At 47.7% G+C, this 17,359-nt stretch overlaps 1 protein-coding gene and 1 non-coding gene across 2 annotated transcripts; both read left to right on the top strand.

The window, feature by feature from the left end:
* Window positions 1–5,574: 5,574 nt before the first annotated feature.
* Window positions 5,575–10,299, top strand: LOC9267472 (uncharacterized). The gene is made up of 11 exons (XM_015790004.3): window positions 5,575–5,814; window positions 5,895–6,248; window positions 6,594–6,737; window positions 6,810–6,893; window positions 7,042–7,079; window positions 7,187–7,231; window positions 7,564–7,638; window positions 8,159–8,248; window positions 8,351–8,440; window positions 9,096–9,250; window positions 9,877–10,299. The coding sequence occupies exons 1-11, from the start codon at window positions 5,666–5,668 to the stop codon at window positions 9,934–9,936; spliced, it is 1,284 nt and encodes a 427-aa protein (XP_015645490.1). The 5' UTR covers window positions 5,575–5,665; the 3' UTR covers window positions 9,937–10,299.
* A 6,525-nt stretch (window positions 10,300–16,824) lies between these two features.
* Window positions 16,825–16,931, top strand: LOC112939767 (small nucleolar RNA R71). The gene has a single exon (XR_003243637.1). It is a non-coding gene; the product is annotated as a small nucleolar RNA R71 (small nucleolar RNA).
* The last annotated feature ends 428 nt before the right edge of the window (window positions 16,932–17,359 follow it).

Below are 17,359 nucleotides of genomic sequence, written 5' to 3'. Positions count from 1 at the left end.
GATATTAATAAAAATGATGGGACCCACGTGGGCCTCACATGTCATTCTCAGCCCCCTCTTCTTCCTCCTTTCTCCCCATCTCCCTCTCTTTAACTCTCTCCCCTCTCCTCTCTCGCGATGGAGAGGCAGCGGCGCGCGGCGGCGCGTGGCGGCGGAGGCACGGCTTTGGCAGCTACGGGCGGAAGTGGAAGGGGCAGCGGGAGGTGGCCCTGGCTGCGGCGGCCGGCGGAGATGAGTTGGGTGTCGGTGCTCATGCCACCGCCTCCTTCATTGACCTTGCCGTCGCCGGCGACCTCCCGCCCAAATCCGCCGCCATGCTTCCAGTGGTGACCCACTAGCCATGCTCGCTCCCATCCCCCATGGCTTCCGAGCGCCCGCTGCTCGATGCCTCGCTGCCGCCACCGGCATCGTCGATGCTCCCGCCGACGTAGCCAGAGCCACCCATCCGCGCCGACCGCCTCGTGTTCTCCCTCAAGGTGCCCGACCCCTTCTGCCGGGAGCCCAACCCGTCGGTCGCGTCGCAGCGGGATGTGGAGGAGGAGAAGGGGCGGCGAGGAGTCCCGCACAGTTGTTGTTGGGGAGCCCTCCTCCTCGGCGGCGACGGCGGTGTTGACGGTCGTTATCGACCAGTTTCGACCGTCAATACTACCCAATTAATGAAGACTGGCTATGCTTGCAATACATTATTCCATAAATAAAATATTCTATTCCACTATATGCTTGGAAAACTAACCATGCAGGAGAAGCTATCTAAATGGAGGATAATCGACAGTACAACAATCGATTAATCAAACAGACACTGTCAAGAATCAGACTTGTGGATAGATGGGCTGAGAACTCAGATATGACATGATCAAATAAGCCCAAAATTCCATGTTCTGAGTTAAGTGACAAATAAGGAATCCACCCGCCGAATTGTGGGTTGATTAGGCCTGGCCAGGGTTCGGCCGAACCACCAGCTGGCCTAATCCAGCCTATTTTCCACCGGCAGTTATCTACAGGTATCCTATGACGGTTGGGAGCAATTCTACCGGTAGAAACCGTCATAAGCAATGACACATGGCACAAGGAGGTGAAAGATGCTCTTGAATGCTTGACCATGCCACTTGTCATGAGGAGAGCAAAGATGCTCCTAGGATGATTGGAGCATCTCCACACTCCCAAGGCACCTCATGGGCTATAAATACCCCTCCTCTCATTCATTCCCACACACACCTCAAGAAGAAGATCAAGAGCTCTCTCAAGTATTGTTTAGTAGTTCTAGTGCTAGTGGAGTAGGAAATAGAATAGTCTTCATAGTCCTCGACTCTTCAGGAGATTCCGGGTATGGCTTTAATAGCTTTCCGTATTCCTTTTGTAAGACTTATTGAATTAATAGAATATTCTTCTTTATACAAGTTCGGTATTTTATTCCATTCATATTATTTGAGTACCGACTTTACTTTATACTCAATATAGTCGTGTAACCAGCTTTCCAGATAGGTGTATTGGTGTGTGTTTAGTGTCCGATTATTCGATTGCTCTATGTCGGTTGCAAGGATGTAGGGTAGTATTTAGTAATGTAAGCATGGTGCTTAGATTATTAGATACCATTAATTGGGGTTATATGCTGCGGATGAGAGGTGGGCCGCTGATGGTGACAGCTCAGTACGGGTATTCCTCCTCGCCCGCATATAATCCGGTATGGCTTTAATAGCTTTCCGTATTCCTTTTGTAAGACTTATTGAATTAATAGAATATTCTTCTTTATACAAGTTCGGTATTTTATTCCATTCATATTATTTGAGTACCGACTTTACTTTATACTTGAATCAATATAGTCGTGTAACCAGCTTTCCAGATAGGTGTATTGGTGTGTGTTTAGTGTCCGATTATTCGATTGCTCTATGTCGGTTGCAAGGATGTAGGGTAGTATTTAGTAATGTAAGCATGGTGCTTAGATTATTAGATACCATTAATTGGGGTTATATGCTGCGGATGAGAGGTGGGCCGCTGATGGTGACAGCTCAGTACGGGTATTCCTCCTCGCCCGCATATAATCCTAAGTTAATTTCCTGGGGAGGGTACTCCTCTGTATTTAGCCCCGGTTGTATGGTCATGATGGGCTATCGTAAGGAACTCGGCAGTCAGGGGTGGCTTCTCGAAACACTAAGAGGACACTGGGTATGGGGCATTGGTTGCATGACTGTATAATAGCGAGTATAGACTAAAGATGTATGTATACTAGAAGTACATGAATGATACTTTTCTTATTCGTTCTCCACTTAGCTTAGACTATATTTTAGTGAGAGTAGTTTTTAGTTCTTTCTTCTGTGTGTCACCTTACCCTTTGAACTGAACTTACCCCCGCATAGACCTTGACGTATATAAGTAATATATTAACTATTAGCATAGTATTCTCTTATCATATCTTCCCTTGGGATAAAATAAATACGATACATTGGAATACTCCCGGGTGAAATGCTACAATGGTATATCCGTGCGCTTGCGGATCACATCTGTAACCATAATATACCAGGATTATTTCTAGTGCGACTGCTGGGAATTATATTTCCAGTAGTGTCACTAAGAAATACCAATAGGCGGGGGAGGGGGGTTCGCCGGGAACGCCATACATTACTTCAAAAAGCTAAAAGGCGGTGATGGCGACGGGTGAACGTGGAGGTCGGGAAAGGCGAGGTTGACTTCCGGGATGCCGCCACTTGCCGCTGCTCGTCACCCACTGCGCGTGCTAGCCACTAGAGCGCGAAGCATGCGGGCTCAGCAACAGCGGCAGCTCAGGGCCCGCCCGCCACCGCAGCGAGAGCCACTTCCCGCCGCTCCCTCCTCCGCCGCGCCTCCCCTGCCATGCCTCCGCCGCCGCGCGCCGCTCCCTCCTCTCTCGTCGGCCATCACGCGCCGCTACCTTTCCGTCGCAAGAGAGGAGAGGGGAGAGAGAGTTGAAGAGAGGGAGATGGGGAGAGAGGAGGAAGAAGAGGGGGGCTGAGAATGACATGTGGGCCCCATGTGGGCCCCATCATTTTTTCTATTAATTTCTGTGTGAAATTGACATGCGGGTCCCACGAGGTTTATAATTTTTTCGGATCGAATTGCCACGTAAACGCCAAGTCAATGCCATATTAGATGAAGACCAAGTCAAATTAGACACGTAGGCGCGACGTCAGCCAAAACATCCGAGGGACCTCATCTGCACTGGTTTTGACAGTTAAGGGACCCGTTGTATCTGGTTTTCCGGTTGAAAGATGAAAATCTGATGGAATAAGTTCACTGGAGGTCCCTCAACTTAACAGCGAGATTTTTTTGAGGTCCCTAAACCACAAAACCAGAAATTTTCGCCCCTAAACTCATTCAAACCATTCACCGGAGGTCCCTTAGCAGTATACATTGGTGGTTTCGCTGACGTAGCATTCTAGTCAGCAAAAAAATTAAAAAAAATACGTGGGGCCCACATGTCAGCCGCCCTCTCCTCTTTTCCTCTCATTCTCTTCTCTTCTCTCTTCTCTTCTTCGGTGAGGGGAGGCCAGCGGCGAGCGACAAAAGAGCACGGTAGGCGGGCGGCACGGAGTAGACGGGCAGATGCGGGCGTGATGGTCGGGATGGAGCGGGCGCGGCGACGCGCGGGAAGCACGCGGTTGAGCGTAGGAGCGGAGCAGCGGCAGTTGAGCGCGACAACGGGTGTCGAGAGCACGGGAGTGGAGCAGTGGGCAGCGGGTGGAGCGACGGTGGGTGAGCGTGGGAGTGGAGCGGCGGCGGTCGAGCGCGGCGATGGGCGCTGGGAGCGCAGGAGCAAAGCGGCGGCGGCATGCGAGAGCGGCAGCGGTCGGTGGGTGCCGGGTGAAGCGGTTTGGGAGGGAGGGGGAGGCGGCCGGCGAGCCCATCCGAGCTCGCCCGGCCTGTGCGCGAGCCCACCCCGCCATAGCTTGGTGTGCTGGTGGAGGTCTGCCGCCCCTCTGTCTTGCCCGCGCACGGCTGTCGTGGTGGCCGGCGGTGGCTGCGAGGAAGTCGGCACTGGCGGAGAGGAAGGAGATTGGGATGCCGGCAAGCGCTCGGAGAGGGAGGAGACGGGTGTCGCACCGCTCCTCTCCCTCATCGCCGCGCCACACACGCCACTGCTCTCCTCTCACAGGCCACCACGCCGCGCGCTCTCCCCTCGTCGAGCTCGCCGTCGTACCGACCACCTCCTCTCCACGTCTCCCGCCGCCCGCTGTCGCGCTCGCCCGCCGTCGCCCCGCTAGCGAGGTCGAGGCCGCAGCGGCGCGTGGAGCGGCCGACGAGGGGAGAGGCGACCAGCTACGCCGGTGTTAGATGGGGAAGAGGATGTGTAATATCCCGGCCTAGGGCTTAATAGGATTAATAGAATACTCATATCAACAAGTTGCAACTTCTTTTCCGGAGGCCGATCTCCAAAGAACTCCAGGGTTAAGCGTGCTTGGCCTGGAGCAATGGGAAATTCTTCCCGGGTGCGCACGAGTGAGGACAAAGTGTGCAGAAAAGACTTGTGTTGGTCTATGAGGGTAGTCTATGACCTTTCAAAGCGGCCAAATATAAGCGGGCCCGACCTGATAGAATACTCATATCAACAAGTTGCAACTTCTTTTCCGGAAGCCGATCTGCAAAAACTCCAGGGTTAAGCGTGCTTGGCCTGGAGCAATTTGGGATGGGTGACCGATCGGGAAATTCTTCCCGGCACGAGTGAGGACAAAGAGTGCAGAAAAGACTTGTGTTGGTCCGATCGGGAAATTCTTCCCGGGTGCGCACAAGTGTGGACAAAGTGTGCAAAAAAGACTTGTGTTGGTCTGTGAGGGCAGTCTATGACCTATGAAAGAAGCAGAGCAAGGGGCGAGCGCCACAGCCGCCCCCGCACTCGCCTACCCCTGCCGCTCCTGCCTGCTTCGCCCGCCGCCGACGTCGCTCTCGCCCGCCGTCGCCATGCTCGCCCGCTGCCGCTGGTGCTCTCGCCCGCCGTTGCCCCGCCAGTCTCGGCCCGTCGAAGAAGACGAGAGAAGAGAAGAAAATAAAGGAGAAAAGAGAATAAAGGGGAAGAAAGAAGGGATGTGGGGCCACATTGTTTTCTCTCACTTACATATGGGCCCCATGTACCTTTTTTTAAACAAATTTGCTGACTAGGATTCCACGTCAGCGAAACCACCAATGTATACTGCTAAGGGACCTCCGGTGAATGGTTTGAATAAGTTTAAGGGTGAACATTTTTGGTTTTGTGGTTGAGGGACCTAAAAAATCACGCTGTTAAGTTAAGGGACATTCGCTGAACTTATTCCAAATCGGATTCATTGATAAGTTAAGACACCTCACATGAACTTATTCCTTTTTACATTACTAAAAAGGGCTAGAATGGGCCGTTTAAACGGCCCAACCTACGTAACACCGATTCGTGAGGGAAAATAAATAAGAAAAAGAAAAGGAAAGCTATTCGTGAGGAAAAAAAATAAGAAAAAGAAAAGGAAAGCTGGAAAGAGGAGGGCGGGGAGAGGACTGGGGAGGGCGGGGAGAGGGGAGGGCGTCGCGTGGGTCCCGCTGCCGAATACATAAGCGATGCGAGTTATTACTCCCCGCACCGCAATTCCCCAACTCCGCCGTGCAGTACAGAAGAGAAGAGGAGAGAGGAGGGGTCTCGAAATCAAAGTTGGGAGACCGAGCGCGCTCGATGGAGCCCAACATCGTCCCCGCCTACGGCTGCTCCGGTAACCTCGCCGCCGCCGCCGCCCCGCCGGAGTACCGCTGCGTCACGCGCCTCCGCCACCGCCGCCTCCTCACCTTCCTCTGGCTCCACGGCTTCCGATCCACCTTCGAAGCGTACGTATAGAGGCATCGTCTTCTTTTTCCCGATCGATAGATTGTTCACGAACCGTGGCGTGGCGTGGCTGCATTTGCAGGATGGCGGAGGAGACGAAGGTGCTAGTGTCGTTGCCGCGCCTGGAGCGCCTCATCACCAGCAGCATGTGGGACGACGCCATCGGCTACATCTGCCGCTTCCTGCCGCCGTCCTCCGGCTCCACCGGCCAGCGCCGCCGCCGCGGGTCGCATCTCAGCGAGGAGGCCCAGACCCTCCTCCTCTTCCTCCACATGCACAAGTCCTTCGCCGACGTCGTCGCCGGCAACAAGGCCGGCGCTGCCTGGTCCGACAAGCACCGCCGCCTCTATGCCCAATCTAGCGGCCTCTCCCCCTACAGCCACGCCGCCAGAATCCGCCGCTCCATCCTCTCCTTCGTCTTGTCGGACCGTACCAGGTACTAGCTACGTCTCCTCTCCTCTTCTCATTTGAGATCATCAATCAGCATACACACACTGGACGGTGATTAGCTTTAATTACTCTCTCCGTTTCTAAATATTTTACATCGTTAACTTTTTAGCACATGTTTGACCGTTCGTCTTATTGAACAACTTTTGTGAGATACGTAAAACTATATGTATACATATAAATATATTTAACAATGAATCAAATGATAGGAAAATAATTAATAATTACTTAAATTTTTTGAATAAGACAAACGGTCAAACATATTTTAAAAAAGTCAACGGCGTCAAATATTTAGAAACGGAGGGAGTAATTAATTTGTTCCGCATATGTCCAGGGAGTCCTTGGACTGGGGGCGCGTTAGAGAGCAAGTAGCGCAGATCGTCCGAAGCTTGCTTCATAGTACTCCAGAGCTCGTCGGATTTGTGGACTTGCCGGGAGGCATGGTGAAGCCGCATAACGTGCTTCCCATTGGCTTCGGGTATGTACTACTGATTACTCCACTCACCAAAATTAATTATTCACTTCTGACTGATTTTAATTCCTTTTTTAGTTTCCGATCCAAGCGTCACGTGAGACAGCAAAGCCACCCCCAAGCATCAACTATTGCCAAGCTCTATCTTGAGATGAAGAGATGGTACAGTACAATTATGCTACTATCTTGAGAGTAATCTTGCTTTTGAAGAAAAAAAAATCAAATCTTAGTGATGCTCCATTGTTCTGCCTTTGCTTTTCTTTACCCTCTTGTGACATTCACAAACACTTGCATATGTTGCTTTTTGCAGTCTGCCTTCTTCAGGCCAGCCTCAGGGGTTAAGTCTGGGTGGGTATAATTTCCAACTGTTATTGTAAAACAATGCACCTCTTTTATTAGTTTCACTGTTAATTCTGCACCTGTGACAACCGGTAACCACACATATTTCTACACAGAAGGACTGTCAAATAAGGCGAGGAGCTGGATGGCGGATATCCTTGGTAAAATTAAATAGCGTTCGCTCTATATATGCCATCTCTTTGGTTAATTTCCACTTTAGGCCTTATTCGGTTAATCCTCATGAGGAAGGGGTTAGAGGGGATTGGATCCACTCCAATTCCCCTTCAATCCACTTAGGAAGAGCTTAACCGAACAAGGCCTTATAGGGTTTGATCACCTATTCACACATTTTATGTTATGATGCCATTTGATTTCTATGAACTGTCATAATTAGAATGTACACGATCTGGTCATACTACAGTGTTTGACTTTGAGAAACCACATGTATACAGTATTCATATTCATGTCAACTGTCAAATTGTGTGATCATCAGATTTAAGCTTACGTGCTGGCTGCAAGCGTTCAGAACACCATGAAGGGTATCCACTCCAATCAAGTGAGAAGAAAGGCAAGTTAACAATCGCTTTGTCTACCTAGACACTAATATACTAACACGTCATTTTCTCTCCACTTACTCTATATATCTACTGGCTGTGTGATTTATCGAGTCCTTTTGGTCACATCTAATACTTGCTTGATCCACGTGGGCTCTATATTTTCAACTTTTATCCTCTATTTATACATTGGATTTGTGGAGATGGCAACCGATTGGTTAATTCTTTGCAGAATTAATTAGAATGAATTAATACTTTGCTAAGTTTATGCTTAGGTTACTCCTGCGCTGAGCTATGCTCCCATAATACCTTGTTGATCGTGCTACATCTTCTGTACCCTTTGTCTGTTTTGATTAAAATGCTATGGGACAAACAGCCTTTCATTAAGTTTACTATGCTACTATTCAAGTATTCATATCATACTATACTCCTGTGCAGGAGCCAGCAGCATTTTCAGGATTGATGTTTTCTTTGCATTTTATCAGCATATGGCTACCCGCTGCCATCTGTAATAATTTCTGAACTCATTTGCAGGTTCTCTCGTTGCTGCAATCACACAGACTATGTTTAGCACCATAACAACTGATACTGAAAATTCTGGAATTGCTTCAGCGACAAAAACTGGTAACCTTCAACTTCAATTGTGACAAAGCTCTATGTGCACAATTATTCCCTTGAACTGTTGCACCTGCTGCATGCCAATTCTAACTTCTGAGCTCACTGCAGGTGTTCCTGCCAGTACAGTCTTGCAAACTTTGATTGGCACCATGATAAGTCCTGGAAAAAAATCTGGGATCTCATCAGTGACAAATGCAGGTAAACTAGTTGAACATACTTATTTGTTTTCAAACAAGGGCAATCCTCTATGTTCACAATAAATCCCTAGAAAATGTTGTTAAATGACACAAAATTTTATTAATATGGGCCTATATGCATCAGTGATGCATATTATCTAAAGAATATGCATCAGCGATGATGATATATCTGATCCATGATGGCATTTCATGCCAATCAATGCTTTTGATGTCTCAAGCGGTTGTTGCAAAATTCTGTATTTGTATGCTTTCTTCCTGAAAATTACTAAGTGTCTTGGCATGGTAGTTTCGGATTATGTTTGCACACCATTGCATATTCATGGTCACCTGCACTTGCTCATTTTTTTCTCTATAGGTCCTTCTGAAATTTGTTTTGTTTCTTTTATGTACACGGTAGTTTTAGCATTACATTGCATATGAGATTTTCTAAGATTGTGTGCTACAACTAAGTGATGCACTTTCTTGGTCATCTGCTCATATTTTAACTGTGTCCTGCTAAAAACTATTGGATATCATGAAAAAGTAATGAAAAGCTTATTCACCTATTTGGATGCATTTCCTGTTTAAGAGAACTGAGAACGTTATGCGTAAAATTTCAGACTAGGTAATGCTATTACTTAATCCAGTGATCCTTGTGAGTGTTAATTCTTGGGCAGGCACTGATATGCATTCAAGTCAAGAAGATTGCCATACTGAGAATTATTGCCAGGGTTTCACTCCAAGAAAACATCCAAGGGAAGAAGTGGAACCTGAGGAAGATATTAGCCCTAAAAGGCAACAAACAACTGTGAAGTTTGGTGAAGCAAGTGTGGTAAGATACTAGATTTTTATTTCTTTTCTTTACTATGGTGGGATAAACGAATTAATTTAGGATGTTAACAGTAAAAGACACAAATTTATTAAGGTGCTAGAATAAATTTAGTATCAAATGCATAATTGACTCTCTATAGATCTTTAGATGAAGCATGGTTGTTCTAAGGCAAGTCAACATCCAACAACCGCACAACTGTGGCCTCATAAGTTTATAAGATAGTACTTGAAATTGTATCAATTTCAATATAATAATTTTGTATTAATGCATGTTAGAAATGGTCACTTTGGACTATGCTATGGCATGCGGTCATACCGGTGTCCTTGATTTGTGACAGGACTGTTCTTATGCCATGAATACCAGAGTAATTAAGTTACATTATCACCATTTATTTTGCTGACCATCATACTGGTGTTCTTGATCTGTTATTATGTTGTAGAGTAGCACAACCTACTCTGTCGACTAGTTTCAATTATCAAATGGAGTTTAAAGAACATGATTTCTGTTGGCTAAATTAATATGCATTTTACAAAACGTGAGGAGTGTACAGGAGAGAATTAACATGGGCTATTTTTTATCCTGTATTATGTGACTAATTGAGGTGTGGAATACTTGTTGGAGTGCAGTCATTGATTGGTGTTGCTGAAGCTGAGGGTAAAGCTCGCTTAGTGGAACTCTCCATGTGAATTCGGATGAGCTGCAGCATTGGGGCTGTGCTGGCTGCTTCCTGTGTGAAAAGTAGACAGTCGATGAAGTACTGCCGATTCTGTTGGAACATTAGGTGGTTTTAATCTGCTGCTACTGCTACTGCTACTGCTACCTAGCTGAGGCTTTCATATCTCCTAAAAATAATTATGTTATCCAGCAACTCTAGCTGTTTCTCTAGCTAAGAACTATTCTACTATTAAGTAGACTTGGTCAGACTAAACCACTCTAAGATGAGCGCACGTGCAGTATGTTTGCTTAACTCGTGTAAGACTTATATGTGGCATTACTATATTGTCATTAGTTCCCTATCAAAAAAAAAATATCGTCATTAGTTTTATGCATGGATGAGAGTTCGTTTATGTTATTTGGAACTTTGGAGGCATGCGTGGTGCAACTCGATCCGGCCTGCAGGTTTCTCTTCAAATAAATTTCATCCAGGAAGGCACGGTTCATATTTCAACGTTTCTTGTTCATTGAAAAGTGATAGTACTGACTACTGAGTAATCTGCAGTACACACTAATAATCAAACTCAACCAGTGCACTCTCATCGATTTTCTTAGTTTTTTAATTTTTTTCCTGGCTATCTCATTGAATTACATGTCGCCTCTTGCTGCTTGCCTGCATTGGTTTTTATTTCTGGCGTGAAGTATTTGGTTTTTATTTCCCACGAGCAGCACGAACCTTGAAGCGCATCTGACGGCTAGAAAATCAATAGTTTCTCGAACAATGTACTATTTTTTTCTGGAAGTTAGCGACGAATTGCTGCCACAAGTCTTCCCATGAGGAGATTGAGTGGGACGGGAGGTGGACTAGCCATGAGCGAGCAGGTCCTTTTAACGCAGCCGGCAGATAGTTTGCCAGCGCGTTATCGTCTGCATCCGCAGTATAGAGGATTGTGGAGTAGACTTGCGGAAATTCTTCTGGGTCTGTGCTTCCATCGTATTTCTCGATTGCGCCTGGTTGGAACTTCTCGGGCCATCGCACATCCCGGAGTGCGGGTGTGAATGCTCTGCACTGACTCCCTGGGATGGAAGGCAGCCCGCGGTCATGACGTCGTCGGGGAGGCCGATCCGACGAAGAAGATGACGAAGATGAGGATGAGGAGTCGCTTGGCTCAGGGGCCCGGCTTCTCGAACGACGATTGTGTCCTCGATCTCGACCGGGGTCGGGAGATTGGGAATTTCGATCTCGGCGATTAGCCCCCTGATCTCGTTGGTTGTCGTTATTGATGTCGTTGCGGCGGTCACTAGGGGCCCACCGGTCTCGATCTTCGTTAGGGGCGCCTCCTCGACCATCGTTCCTTCCTCGTCGCGAAGGAGAGCGGTGACGGTGTCGTCAGTGAGTAGTGTTATCCCTGCTGAGAGAAGGAGAACGATGTCGATGACGATCGTTATTGTCGCGATCTCTTCTGTCTCTCCAGCGGTTGTCCAAGTGTTCGCGAAGATCGCATTTCTCGTGACGTGGTGGAGTAGGATCTCGCCTCGGCCGAGGTGATCGGTTTCCGGAAGGTCGTCCTCCGGTGGGGTTTTCTCCCTCCGCGTTGTCGACGGATGGTTCACCGTCTCCTCGGGCGGATCACCTGGCGATGGCTCAACTGCTGCGTCTACAAATACGGCATTGAGGTTGGTCACGGTCTCCCGATTTCTGTGATCGGCAATATATTTTACGGGGTGTGCAAGATCAAGGAGAGATGGTGACGCAGGTGTTTATCCTGGTTCAGGCCCTCAAGATGAGGTAATACCCTATGTTCAGTGTATGTCTTTCTCTGTATCTGAGTGAAAAATGATCCGAGGAGAAGAAGAAGAGAGTCAGGTTGTGGAGATGATCCCCCCTATGTATGTCGCCGACGCCCTTTATATAGAGCTAGAGCCGCCAGCGCCATACATGGCACGGTATCCATTATAATCTGGGTACCTACCATCTATTTACAAGAGATAGGATAGACTTCCTTATCCTTTATCTCCTTCTATGTATACAGATATGCCGCATGGGCCTAGGGCACTGGGCCCACCCCATGCGGTGCGGCCCAAGGCTTGTTGTTGGGTACCTGGGTACCGTGTATCCCACAGGCATTGAGGTTGGTCACGGTCTCCCGCAGTCGCGCCGCCCATTGGTCGACGTCTGGGTTTATCACCGGATCAAAAGGACTTTCACTCAATATCGCATGCAGGGTTCGTAACTGCTGAGCGGGCGTTCTCGCTGCTGCGGACGTACTCGTCTCAGTGTTGCCGACCATGTTTACATCTCGTGGTGACTCCGAAGAGGATTCGTAGTCTTCCAAGAGGTGTAGCACGGACGACTCGTTTGGATTAGTTCCAACATATCCTACGAACCGATCTGATGTTGTCGCTGCATCCTGTTCCTTGGCAACACACAGAGTTTGAACCCGCGGTTGTTGGACGCGATGATGCCGCATTTTGAGGGTCTGAGAAATATCCTACAGCTTGTCAGATCGTGAGATGTAGATTTATGAATTGGGTAGTAGGTGTTCCCATCGGTGAAGTGCGCTGAATCCCACGTTCCCAACAGGCGTAGAGTTCAGCTTTCACATGGAGTATCACCGGGCAGTCCTCGAGAGTGTGCTTGGATGTCCTATGAATAGGACACCAAGATCTCTGCTTTAGGGTGGTCGTCCTTATCGGCTCTGATCTTTTGTATAGAGGACAAAATTCGGCCGCTTGAGGATTCCTTCCAAGTGTTGGGGCCGTCGATGTTCCGTTCTCCACTTGAGTGGGAGGAATTGTCAGCGGGGTGTCGTTTCTCGGAGTCATAACCATGCCTTTCTCGTTCCCGATAATGATTGGGCCAATCGAGATCAGCGTAACGGTGTAGACCGGAAAGACAATGGATCCGACTTGAGTCCACATCAGCAATGTCGAGCAGAGGCTCCTTGATCGACGCCGGTGTTGGTACTGCTGTCAGGAACTCTTGAAGTCATACCGGTAGATCCTTGAGCACCAAGTCCCCCTGCCTGGCGCACCACTATCGACGAGTGATACTCGCGGACCGGATGAATAGAGTATTGGGGTATGTTGCAACGAGGGTATACGTAGTACGACATCAAGCAGACAAAAGACAAGGATTATACTGGTTCAAGCCCCTTGTCAGGTAATAACCCTAATCCAGTTTGTATGGGATTGATGATGATGAGAACATCTTACAAAGAGAGTAGTCGAAATAGATGGTACCGACAAGATCGTAGTCGATGGATTCGACGAGATCTCCTAGCGAGTTGACTCCGTGTACTCCGGCTTCGTAAACTATGGTGGGTGTGTTGGCGATATAATTGGATGCTTTTCACCCCTCCCAGGGGTCCCTTTTATAGCGTGGATCATCTTGACCCCCAAGAAAGATCTAAGGGTATTTGATCTGGTATGGCATAATAGAAACTCTATCCCTTCCGAGTAGGACTTTGGAAATCGCTTGACTTGTAGAGATATTTTTCATAATTTGCGATGGATTCCAAACGATATTCACGGGAACGATCCGTGTACGTGAAGGTATACCTTATCGGTATATTCCATAAGTCGTAGGATAGGAGGTATACTGTTGGTATTTCTTAATGACATTACTAGAAATATACTTCCCAGCAATGGCGTAGAAATACTCTTGGTATATTATGGTTACAGAGTTCATCCGCAAGCGTATGGATATACCATTGTAGCATTTTACCCGAGAGTATTCCAAGAGTATCGTATTTATTTAATCCCGTGGGAAGATCATGGTAGAGAGAACTTGACTAATAATTTATATGTTACTTGTAATAATCATAGTCTAAGCAGGGGTTAAGATAATTCAAGGGTAGAGTGACACACAAGCAGTAAGTTATTCATTCTCACAGCAAAGTATCTAAACTAAGTGGAAAGAAAAGAGAAAGATAATCTATTCCTATACTTCTAGTATACATAGTATACATACATTCTAGTCATATGATATACTAGCTAATACCCTCTATCCGATGCTCTCCTGGTACTTCGAGAAGCCACCCCTGACTACCGAGTTCCTTACGACAGCCCGTCATGACCATACAACCAGGGCTAAATTGCAAAGTAAGGAAATGAGAAAGTGAACAGAAATTGCAAAGTAAGCAAATGAGAACCAGGCTCATCTACCACCACCGCAAATCTCTACCAACCAACAGTTTTCCAAATAGCACGAATATCAACATCCATACCTATCTTTTTCAGCAGCTCCAGAGAGTATTCTCGCGTGTGAGCATACTCCTGGTCACTCAGCATGTAGTTGGCTTGTCTTTCTCGATCATCTACAAGGTCAAGGTCAGTGTCGTTCAGGAGATGTCGCGGAGCTTCAGTGTCCTCCATTGAGATATCAACTGATGAACGAGCGCTAGACTCGTCATGATGGCTTGATGAAGAGCCGGATCCCTTGAACAGACGAGACAATCGCCTCCTCATTCTGCACAATGGAGCAAGAACGGACTAACTCGGAGGGGGTTAGAATAGCAAGAGTTTCATCCACCGGTTAGTTTCACCAAAGCAACTTGTATGGATGCAACTAAGTGTTTGAATTTGAGGGAAACTATCAAAGCTTGGATGAACTTGAGAGCAAACTTTAGAGAGGGAATGAAAATGTGTTGAAATGGGGTGGAGTTCCCTCTCCCGGCCGATTGGCTTAAGTAGTGCACCGACAGCTGCCAAAACTAACTTGTGGGGCCCACTAGCCGTTGTCTCGAAAAAAGGAGACAGCCGACCGTTGTATGGCCGGTTCGGCCAAACCAGTGGGTTCGGTCGAACCCCTGGTAGGCCCAACCGGCCCCACTTTCAGCCGTTGGGTTCCAACGGTTAGTGTGGTCGTGGCACAGTGAATTTTCGTTGAAAATTTTATTTTGGTTTGCTCTAAAAAATTCATTTGAAGAATTTCCTCAAAATTCAAAAATCCTAAATGCAATTTTGAAATTCAAACATGTGTTGATGCAAAAATTAAATTGTTGAAAACTAATATGCAGATAAATACCAATTTACCTGTTGGCGAAGGTCGCGTCATTTTAGGTCCGACGTGCAAGACCATACCTTCTTTCAGTTTAGTGCGCGGATTTCCCACTCATCTCCAAAGGTGATGGAGCGCGCATCTTTGGCTTTTCCTTACACACCTTCTTTGGTTTCGGTGCGGAAGATGGCTTCCTCTGAGCCGGTTGCTCTAGCTTTTTGGCCGGTGTACTTGATTTTACCGGCGTCTTCCAATAGCGGTTCCTGGGCATCGTTGTTTCCTTGTCCAAAAAATTTTGCATGAATTTTACCAGGCTATCCGTCTTGGGTGGCTCCACTTCGACCACTTGAATATTCTGCGGGTTTGGCCCGTACTTTATTCTGACCATGGAGTATTGTTCAGTCCTCGGCTGAAACTCAAACTTTTCCTCCTTCTCGTTGATATGGAAACAGATACTTCCCGTCCCCACATCAATGTTGGCCCCTGCGGTGCTAAGGAACGGACGCCCCAACATGAGTGGCGTTTCCTTCCCTGTGTCCATATCCAGTACCACGAAGTCAACCGGGATGAAGAAATCCCGTATCTTGACTGGCACATCCTCCGCTATCCCTGCCGGGTAACGGACTGACGAGTCAGCCAATTGTAGGCGCATCGGTGTTGGTGCCAACACCGTGAAGTTGAGTTTGTCAAAAACGTCTTTTGGCATGACGCTGACACTGGCTCCTAGGTCGCATAAAGCTTTGTCGAATTGCTGTGCCCCGATCGAGCAAGTGATCATAGGACACCCCGGATCCTTCTTCTTTTCCGGGAGCTTGTGGAGTATAACATTGTTGCATTGCTCCGTCAGCTTGACCACCTCCATTGTTGGGAGCAGTCTTTTGTTGTTGAGAATATCCTTGAGATAATGGGCATATGTTGGCACTTACATAACATCCAACAATGGCACGTTGATGTGAATCTTTTGGATTACTTCAACAAAACGAGCGAACTGCTCGTCCACTGATGGTTTCCTACTCCGTTAAGGAAACGACAGCAATTGTGTGTCGCAGTACTCCTGCGGTACAACCTTCTCTAGCTGAACCTCTTTGTCAGCCGAGTCACTAGATGGCGCTTCTCTGGCGATCCAGTTAGTGCCTGCATGGTTAGGATATGGCGGATCACAAGTGGACTTACCTCCCCTCATTGTGATCGCCTTGACATTTTCAATGGAGGAATCAGGTTGCCCCAGAATCCTCCCAGATTCATTTGCAGGGACTAATGAAGCCAACTGAGCTAATTGGGTTTCTATCATTTTATTGAAGCACAGCTGGTTTTGGAGCGCAGAAGCAAAGCCATCTAGCTTAACATTAATATTCTCTAGGACCTTGTCGTTGGCAGCTAGCTTTTTCCTTAAAGCATCAGTGGTTTTAGCTTGCGCAAAAATGAGATCCTTCAAGAAGGGTTGGTTAGAAAAGTTACCGTTGTTATTTCCTCCTTGATAGTACGGGCGTGGCTGGTTTCACCCCTGACCTTCTTGTGGACGATACCTGTTGTTGTTGTTGCCCATGTAAATTGTCTCCTCACGGGTTTCTGGCAATTGTTCCTAGAATGACCCGTGCCGCCGCAGACCTCATACGTGACGTGTGAGTCCAAGGCCTTGATGGTGCCTTGTGGCCGTTTGTCATGGTCGTCCAAGCATTTCATGAGAAGGTCCAGCTTGTCAGCGAGTAGTTCCGTCTCCTTAATGGTATGCATGCCTCGCTGACGGGTTTGGAGTCGTTCCTCGCTCCAACCCATATAAGAGACCATCTACTCTATTAGATCAACAGCTCCCCGAACCGTCTTAGAGAAGAAAGCTCCTCCAGTTGCCGCGTACAGGTGGTCACGGGACATTGGAGTGAGTCCATTATAGAAATTCTACAGGATCAGCCTGTCGTCCATCCTATGATGAGGACAGGCGGCCACATACTTATGAAGTCATTCCCATGCTTCAGAAATGGACTTGTCCCTCGTCTGCTGGAAACTGGAAATCCTTCCACGAAGTGCATTGGTTTTGTCCATCGGGAAGAACTTCGAGAGGAATGCTGTAGAGCATTTGTCCCAGGTGTTGACAGCAGCACGGTTGGCATAAAACCACTACTTCGCTTTCCCGAGAAGGGAAAACAAAAATAGCCGCAGCCTGACGGCGTCTCGACTGACACCCTTTATGGTGTACGTGCTACAGATCTCTAGGAACTGCTGCAGATGAGCATTGGCATCCTCGTTAGGCTTGCCACAGAACGGGCTAGCCTGCGTGCATCGTGATGAGGCTGGACTTCATATCAAAATCCACGTCTCCCATGTTGATCTGCGCCCTAATGGTCACATTGTCAGCAGAGAGAGCAGCGAACTCGCGAAGGGTCTTGTCAGCCATAGTCTTGAAAGTCGGTGGCGCTGGTATGGCTGATTTCTTTGTCGGTAGAGTTTTTTGCGGA

Source organism: Oryza sativa, chromosome 7 (assembly GCF_034140825.1).
Source record: "Oryza sativa Japonica Group chromosome 7, ASM3414082v1".
NCBI lineage: Eukaryota > Viridiplantae > Streptophyta > Magnoliopsida > Poales > Poaceae > Oryza > Oryza sativa.
Note: the sequence above shows the minus strand (reverse complement) of the source record. Positions and strands in the feature narration are given on the sequence as shown.

Excerpts from the sequence above, each read along its gene's own strand:
- LOC9267472 (XM_015790004.3), top strand. The coding sequence starts at position 5,666 with ATGGAGCCCAACATCGTCCCCGCCTACGGCTGCTCCGGTAACCTCGCC. Across the intron at positions 6,894-7,041 it reads TATCTTGAGATGAAGAGATG|TCTGCCTTCTTCAGGCCAGC; the intron begins GTACAGTACAAT and ends TGCTTTTTGCAG. Across the intron at positions 7,080-7,186 it reads GCCTCAGGGGTTAAGTCTGG|AAGGACTGTCAAATAAGGCG; the intron begins GTGGGTATAATT and ends ATTTCTACACAG.